This window comes from Austrofundulus limnaeus, unplaced genomic scaffold, assembly GCF_001266775.1.
Source record: "Austrofundulus limnaeus strain Quisiro unplaced genomic scaffold, Austrofundulus_limnaeus-1.0 Scaffold1134, whole genome shotgun sequence".
Lineage (NCBI taxonomy): Eukaryota > Metazoa > Chordata > Actinopteri > Cyprinodontiformes > Rivulidae > Austrofundulus > Austrofundulus limnaeus.
The window spans coordinates 15851-24554 of record NW_013953536.1 but is presented as its reverse complement, the minus strand read 5'-3'; the positions used below and the strand labels follow the sequence as shown (position 1 = coordinate 24554).

At 37.2% G+C, this 8704-nt stretch overlaps 1 protein-coding gene across 2 annotated transcripts in view; it reads left to right on the top strand.

Moving 5' to 3' along the window:
* Positions 1–6550, top strand: part of LOC106534293 (cleavage and polyadenylation specificity factor subunit 3) — a 9142-nt gene extending 2592 nt beyond the window's left edge. Inside the window, exons 8-18 of one of the 2 annotated variants that reach the window (XM_014030881.1) lie at positions 920–1095; positions 1169–1327; positions 1985–2131; positions 2208–2360; positions 3137–3245; positions 4240–4338; positions 4429–4520; positions 4611–4698; positions 5778–5844; positions 5941–6037; positions 6122–6550. In XM_014030881.1, coding sequence (XP_013886335.1) covers positions 920–1095; positions 1169–1327; positions 1985–2131; positions 2208–2360; positions 3137–3245; positions 4240–4338; positions 4429–4520; positions 4611–4698; positions 5778–5844; positions 5941–6037; positions 6122–6223 — 1289 coding nt within the window. In that variant the 3' untranslated portion in view covers positions 6224–6550. Of the gene's footprint in view, positions 1–919; positions 1096–1168; positions 1328–1984; positions 2132–2207; positions 2361–3136; positions 3246–4239; positions 4339–4425; positions 4521–4610; positions 4699–5777; positions 5845–5940; positions 6038–6121 lie in introns of both variants that reach the window. The other variant, XM_014030880.1, reaches the window with a different exon arrangement.
* Positions 6551–8704: the final 2154 nt, after the last annotated feature.

The window sequence follows — 8704 nt, the reverse complement described above, 5'->3', positions numbered from 1 at the left end:
ATCCTTAAGGAGTTAACTTAATTTATATATACTCATATTCATGTAATTAAGCGTTATAATGATTTGGCCGATTAATCGATTAATCAAAAKCATAATCAACAGATTAATTAATTATTAAAATAATCGTTAGTTGCAGCCCTAGACTGCAGTGTTTTATACTATGTTTTCTTGCAGCTCTTTTTTTTGAAAAAATAAAACTAGGATTTGTAATTGTTTTACGTTTCCCCCCAAACTGCAATAAAATAAATTAAATGCAGAACAATCATTGCATTATATAACACATGCAGAGCTTTATCGTTCAAAAACCTTTACTTTATACAATGTAATAGATTTTGCTATTTTGTTTTCTTCAGTCATTAATTCAAGATTTCCAGCTTCTCATCAGTGATGACACATAAAAATTTAAACACCATCAAGTCTAAATGGGATTTGAATAATTGTCTTTTTGTTAACAAATATCATGTAGTTTGTTTTGTCCAAATTCAATGGTAACTTATTTAGTTTGTATTTTCATAGCTTSTGTTTGTATTAATATCTGTTCAATATTTTCACCAGAATAAAAACAAAGTGTTCATCAGCAAACAAAAACAAAAAGTTTTGACACTTTGYCCAAATCTTTCATATACAAAATAAACAGTTCCGATCACAGAGCCTTGAGGAACTCCACAACTAATATTACATAGATCTTACCTTGTTTACCTGTACAAACTGTTTCTTTTTATTCAGAAAACTAGACACCCAATAACACATAATTATTATTTATAGTGTCAAAAGCTTTCTTTAAATCAACAAAGCTCTAACACAGCAATGTTTTTGATTGACAGCAGTTTTTTTGTGTAGTTACAATAAAATCCAACATCTCTGCTTTTTATCCTTTAGCTGTCATCCTGTTTATGTTCTCTTCATTCCACTGATCTAGATGAGTATTGGCAGAATCACCCAGAGCTCCATGACATCCCGATCTACTACGCTTCCTCCCTGGCAAAGAAGTGCATGGCCGTGTACCAGACGTACGTCAACGCGATGAACGACAAGATCCGCAAGGCCATCAACYTCAACAACCCGTTTGTCTTCAAGCACATCAGCAATCTAAAGGTGGAGGCTCCTGTAGACGCCCCACACTGAACCMTAGAAAGTGCTGTGAGCTCATTGTTACTCCATGTTTCAGAGTATGGACCACTTTGATGACATCGGCCCCAGCGTGGTGATGGCGTCTCCGGGAATGATGCAGAGCGGACTCTCCCGGGAGCTGTTCGAGAGCTGGTGCACCGACAAGAGGAACGGCGTCATCATCGCTGGGTACTGCGTGGAGGGAACGCTGGCGAAGGTCAGAACGTCAGGAAATTAAAGTGCCTGTGACATGCAAATTCTTCAAGTACAAAAAGTCAAAGAAAACATTTTTACATGTAAGGAACTTGGCAGGAAACACCCAATTTTGCTCATTTTATCTCATAACTGGCATTTTTTCTTTTCTTTTGGACTTGGCTCAGCCAAAGTGAAACAGGAAGTGACATCACAGGGGAACTCTTTATGAAAATGAACTTTCRGGCCTTTGATTATTATAACATCATTATTTAAACTCTGACTCTTCTTTGAAAGTGACTCAAAATAATTTCAAGAAACATCAAATTCTTCTCTACAGTCTCTGTTGTTAGCTATTTTAGTTACACTGTACACACGCAGACATTCCCCTTTTACATCACTTCCTGTGACTTCACACGCAAATATCTCAACAACTGTTCACCTCAGCCGCATGAAATTTGTTTTGTAATATCTCATTAATGTTGCCTTTCCAAAAATGCATTCATTTTTATTTACAAACATTTGATGTCACAGGCACTTTAAGGAACAATTAAAGATTTGTGTGTCTCATTGAACAAAATAACACTCTCGTGTTCTTCACAGTCCYGTCTTAAAGACCGGAAGAAACCTATAAGTTGTCGACTTCAGTCTGATTTGTGTTTTGATTGGGTTCGCTTTGCAGCACATCATGTCTGAGCCAGAGGAGATCACCACCATGTCGGGACAGAAACTGCAGCTGAAGATGTCGGTGGACTACATCTCCTTCTCCGCCCACACCGACTACCAGCAGACCAGCGAGTTCATCAGGGCTCTGAAACCACCACACGTGGTAGGAGGGCCAACGAGGTGATCATCTGTGCGTTAAAAGTGTGTTGGTCTRTGTTAACGTGTGCGTTTGCTGTCAGATCCTGGTTCACGGGGAGCAGAATGAGATGGCCCGTCTGAAGGCTGCGCTGATCAGGGAGTACGAGGACAACGACCAGGTTCACATCGAAGTCCACAACCCTCGCAACACCGAGGCCGTCACTCTGAACTTCAGAGGGGAGAAGCTGGCCAAGGTCCGTACATTACATCCCCCGTTATTTATTTATTTTTTTTACAAAAGAAGAGCTTATCTTTGGTTTCTATGATTATATTCTTTGGTTTTTAGAATGTTTCATTCCAGGTTGTCTGAACATCAGGGGCCGGTTGTTCAAAGGTAACCTGGTCGAGTTTTGGATAATGGATTGGATAAAATCTTGACAATGGGCTGTTCAAGACCAAAAAACAAACAAATTTTTTTTTTCAGAAATTGGATTAGATTATGTAATCCAATCCTGGTTTTAATCTAGATCAAACTCTGAGTTTGTGGTCTTCAAAAGTTTTTAATTTTATAACTTTGATCCAATAAATCAGAATTATTCTGATCCCAGCAGTTTGGTGGATTCAGGTGATTACAGGAACAAAATGTGATTTAAAATAAATCCCAACTTGTCAAATAAATATTAATCACAGTATAGATTGATGCATTTATTTATTTTTTACTTTATTTTCAAACCATTACAGGTGAAATTTGACTGCTTTACACTACAGACCTGTAAGGTGGAAATAAAATAATCTTCTTGATGGCTAAATTAATTCATTGAAACTTTAATTGGAAACTTAATAATAATGGTCTAAAGATAATTGTTCAAAAATAGTTTCTGACTACYGCGTGTCCAGTCTCACTCTGTGGAAGCGTTGGCCGAGTGTTTTCATTTTCACCTGGCTCAGGTGCAACWACTGGCTGTGTGTGGTAACTGTGTTCCTGATGAGGTCACATGTTTACACACAAACCTGAAACGTGTCTTCTCAGGTGATGGGCTCTCTGGCTGATAAGAAATGTGTTCAGGGTCAGAGGGTGTCAGGAATATTAGTGAAGAAAAACTTCAACTACCACATCCTGAATCCGTCGGATCTTTCAAGTAAGTCATTTGAACGTRGTCTAAACTCTCGAACCGTCCCTCTAAATCAGGGGCGTCAAACTCGTTTTCATGTTTAACTTTGACTAAACACTGTTTTAACATGTCTTCTTATAACACTGATAAGAACTAAGTGTACGACTGACTAAATTTAAAATAAATAAGCACGAGTTTCTAGTGAGTAGCTGCCATCTTGAATTCTGGACGCTCCCACTTTCTGAAAGGGAATCCCCTTAAGATTATAATAGCTCTCTCTTTTAACAAAATTTAACTGGATGTTTGGAGGCAATATGTTTTTATGAGCCTTATACATAACCTGCAAAACGCTATAATCAACCAACTCATGAAATTTCAATCATTTCAACTGACAAAACACTATATTTGATGAGTGACTGCAAGGCTTTCTGGTTATAATTCGTTTCTGTAAAATGATAAGAGATTTGTAATAGTTTTACGTGCTTTCCCCCAGATTTATATACAATAAATTAGGTGTGGAACAATTAATGCATTATACAACATATAGAGATTTATCTTTGAATAACTCTCTTACTTTATATAATACTGCAATAGATTTAGCTATTTTTACTCTTAAATTATCTGTATGAGCTCTCCATGTCAGCTTTTCATCTATGATAACACCCAGAAACTTTACCTCACTGACTCTACAAATTTCAACACCAACTTTAAATGGAACATCAATAGTTTTCTTTCTTTTACTAAATATCATATAATTAGTTTTATCTAAATTTAGTGATAGTTTATTGAGTTGAAACCAAGTTTGTATTTTAACTAATTCTAACTGTATCATCCCCATCATTTGTCCTATGTCTTTACCCAAACAAAAAAATGTTATCATCTGCAAACAGAAGACATTTTAAAAGTCCTGAGAGTCCAGTTTTTCATATTAAGTAAAAACAAAAACGGGAGTCAACCGTTGTGTCACATGTGCTTTAAATGTTTGTAACTCCTGATCTGTTGGTGCTGATCTGTTCTGCAGCGTACACGGAGCTTGCCATGAGCACACTGAAACAGACCCAGGCCATCCCCTTCACCGGGCCYTACTCACTGCTCGTCTGCCACCTGAGGAACCTCACCGGTAACGGCTCGGCTCTTTAAAGCCCAGCTGCGGTTATTTCATTTTTTTTTTCCCCCGTTTCGTTACGTCTTTAACCGTCTGTCTCAGGAGACGTGGAGGAGCTGGACGGGACCGGGAAGAATACGCTGAAGATCTTTAAAAGCATCACTCTGATCCACGAGGTCGGCACGGTGGTGCTGGAGGTGAGACGTCAACTTCAACGCCTCTGAATCTGATCATATCGTGGATGATGTTGTTGTTCACTCTGCCGCCATTTTCATTTTCCACCTCAGTGGGCAGCCAACCCTCTCAATGACATGTACGCTGACGCCGTCACCACTGTGGTTCTGGAAGTCCAGTCGAACCCTAAAGCTCAAAAAGGTCAATTAAAGTTGTCACATTTTGTTGTTGTTCTGCATTTACACTCATTTAAAGGGATCCATGATTATTTGTAACATTAAGACTTTATTTAATAAACATGTATTTTAACTGTAAAATAACGACTGTAAAAATACTGTAGTCATGTTCAGTTTTACATGGACGGAGCCATTTTATTTACACACAAAGGCATTCTGGGTAAATGATGACGTGAATAGGTCCTCGGTGCGAGGCTGCTAGCGAACTATATCCACCCTGAAAGTTAATCTTGGACAATATCTGACGATTGACTCTTAAATAAACCAGAGAGCGTTGACAGAGAGGAGAAGGTAGAAATGACTCAGCCTGTAACTGAAAATATAGATGGAGGACAACAGAGCTGCTTCATGGAAGAAGAACCTCAGCTTAGCCTGTTAGCTTTAGCATTAGCCCCAACGCTATCACCATATATATGTGTTAGCTCAGCGCTACACATTCTCCTCTTGTCACTGAGGTCCTCCATCCACATGACAGAGAGGGGAACACAAAAATGGCTCAGCCTGCAACTGAAAATATGGATGGATCAGTTTAGCTTGTTTGTCGCGCTAGCGCCGAGCTAATACATATAAGGTAATATAATGTTGGCGCTAACACAAAGGGTAACAAGCTAAGCTGAGGTTCTTCTTCCATGAAGCAGCTCTGTTGTCCTCCATCRATATTTTCAGTTCCAGGCTGTCATTTCTACCTTCTCCTCTCTGTCAACGCTCTCTGGTTTCATTTAAAAGAGTCGATCATCAGATATTGTCCAAAATTAACCTTCAGGGTGGATATAGCTCACTCACACCGAGGACCTATCCATGTCATCATTTACCCAGAATGCTATGCGTGTAAATAAAATGGCTCCGTTCATGTTAAAATATATTTTTAAAAATTTACAAAACTAAACAGCCTACAGTATTTATACAGTCTTTAGTTTACAGTTAAAATACATGTTTATCAAATAAAGTCTAATGTTACAACTAATCATGGATCCCTTTAAAAAAAAAGTACTTCTATTGTTAAATATTTTGAAATCAGTGATCCACTTTGTGTTGAACAAGCAGTGATGGAGACCCAGAGCGCCATAATGGACATGGACGTATTCCAAACTCGATTAGAGGTCATGTTGCAGTGAGTCCTGRCTTCAAACCTCCTCACGTTTATAAGAAAGGCCAAGTCCAAGCTTTAATTAAAAACTAACTGCTTGCGTGTCCCATCTGTGTTCAGAGACATGTTCGGAGTGGAATGCGTGGACTTCAGCGACGGTAATATCATTTCTGTGACAGTAGACGGGAAAACGGTTCTCATCAGCCTGGAAACYCGGGTAAGAGGCTCCGACTCCGACACACAGTCCGGTCCACAGGCTGCTGGATTTAACCGCCGCCTTCTCTCTCCTCCCTCCCTCCAGTCGGCGTACTACGAGGACGAAAGCACGGAGGACGACTCTTTGAGAGAGATGGTGGAASTGGCAGTGCAGCGGCTCTACGACGCCCTGAACCCAGTTATCTGAGGACAGAGGGGGACGAAAGGTGCAATAATACTTCCAACCTTCTAAACTTCATACGTTTTATCCATTATTATAGTGAGTTGAGTCAAAACACTAACGCCATCTGACTTATTATTATGGCACTGCTGTAAGAGAAACATAAGCTATGTGCAGAGTTGTTACTAGATGTGTTATATTGGGTTATTTTCTGTAAAACAAGCACTTTGTTTTAATGTATTTAATTAGTTAACTGTATTTGAGTCACTGTTTGAGTTCTTTTTAATGCACTGGTTTGCTTAACTGTGAATTTTAAAATGCACTGAATGTTTGTGTTCAGTGTTTAGACACTTAGTGGAAGTTTGTATTTATTTAATTGTTGAGACAAAATGTGTTAATGCCAAGCCAGAAGGTCRGGTAGCTGTTTATTTTAAATATTAACACGCTCTGCAACATTATATGGGGTGCCGTTTGTAAAGTTACACAGTCAAAAATTACCACCAATATTTTTGTRTTATTTAGCCTTTTATAAGAAAAACAAGAACAGATTTATTTTTCAAAGTCAGTTTTTCACCATATGATTCATACATTTATGAATGTCATTGTTTATAAACTAAATATTTAACTTACAAATTAAATATTTAGTTAACAAGCTAAATATTTAACTTGTGATTTAAATATTTAGTTTATAAACTATGACATTTATAAATGTATGAATCATATGGTGAAAAACTGACTTTGAAAAATAAATCTGTTCGTTTTCTTATAAAAGGCTAAATTATACAAAAATATTGGTGGTAATTTTTGACTGTGTAACTTTACAAACGGCACCCCATAACATTGTTACTGTTTGTTGTTTTTACTCTACTTATTCATCAAGGAAGGTTTTATGAACCTAATTGCTGATTCAGTACCTAAAACCTAAAAGTTCATGTTTATTTACTTAAATCAGGACTTATTAAGGACAATTTATTTTTAAGATTATTAGTCATTTTATTTCCCTCCTCTTGTGTTTTTTGGATATTTGTGCAGGTTTTCCTCATGTTCTTGCAAACTTTGTTTTCAGCAGCTTTTGCTAGATGGTTTGAAAGAGGTTTTGAATCTACATAAATACTTAAAAAATGACACTTGCATTTGTCTGTATTTAGCATCACTAAGTGGTGATTATTAGGAATAAAGTCCAAGTTAAAGGTCTGATAGGTTGTTTATTAATTGACAATAGTGATGTTATGCTCGACACTGTTTTGAGCAAATGCAACAGAAGTGTCCTCTCATGATCACGTGACTACWCCGAACGAGGCCTCGTTACGTCACAGTGTGATTCATGTGAAAGCCCTGGTTTTTTAGAGGTGCCACATGAAAGTCTTCAAACCGGAGAGTTAGCAGCAAAGAGGAGCAACAAACTGAAGCCCATCTCAGCTGAAATAATCCTATTTTTATATAAAAAATTATCTTTAAGCCCCCCAACTGCACGAGCATTTTTATTTTTCTCATTCTTTTAAAATAATATTTCTGTAATGATCCTGTTTAATAATTAGCTTCTGTTTAATATTTTAGTTTGGTATCAATATGTGGAGGAAAACTGAAGTGTTTGTTTATAACACATTAGTATGTGGTTATGTTGGAGTGATGGATGTGTATCATAAATCAGATGTGGTAGAACTCGGTTCAAATCCTGTTTTTTTTATTCTATAAACTGTATGAGTAATTAAAAACAATACAAATAATTACCAAGCTTTTATTTATAGGCCGTATTTAGTTAATCAAAACAATAATTATCAACAATAAGCTCCAGGTTTATATAAATAAGATCAGGTGTTCATTTCACAAAAGTCAGATTTATAAATCCAGGATATGAGCTGTAAGCTGAGCTTGAACAAGCCTTTTAACTTGTAAACAGCTGTCATCTGTTGCTCTAACCGGCTCATTCAAGCCAGCTTCTAGTCCTGAAGGATTAGTTCAGGTTTTCACCAAAATCTCYACTTAGAGCTGCTTCAAAGAGCAGCATGTTTTCATCACATACAGTATTTTATGATGGCACAGCCATATTTTACTGTAACTTTTAGCTAATTATTGTTCTTAAAAGAAACAGTCCCAAATTTTCACGATGTGTAGCGTGTAGAACAGGGGTGGCCAAACATTTCCCCCGAGGGGGCCAAAATGAAAATCTATCCATGACTGCGGGCCAAATGCAGTTATATAATAKATGAAATACAAATACTTTTTAAAGTAAAGTCCTTTATTTTTAACAATTGAGCTGTGCAATGGCCCTCTTTTGTTTTAGTCTGTGCACTTGGAGAAAGTCTGCCATACGCTCAAGTAGCAAAGGCTCATGGGACATTTTATAAATTGATAAAATGAGTTTTTGTGGCCTTATAAAGTGTGCAAATCTACATGTGGGGTTAAATCTGATCTAAATATTTCTTTGTTGTCGTTTCATGTTTCATGTTTAATCCTAGTAAATCAAAGATAAAGTCAGCACCATGAATGGAAATTATGGTATTCACT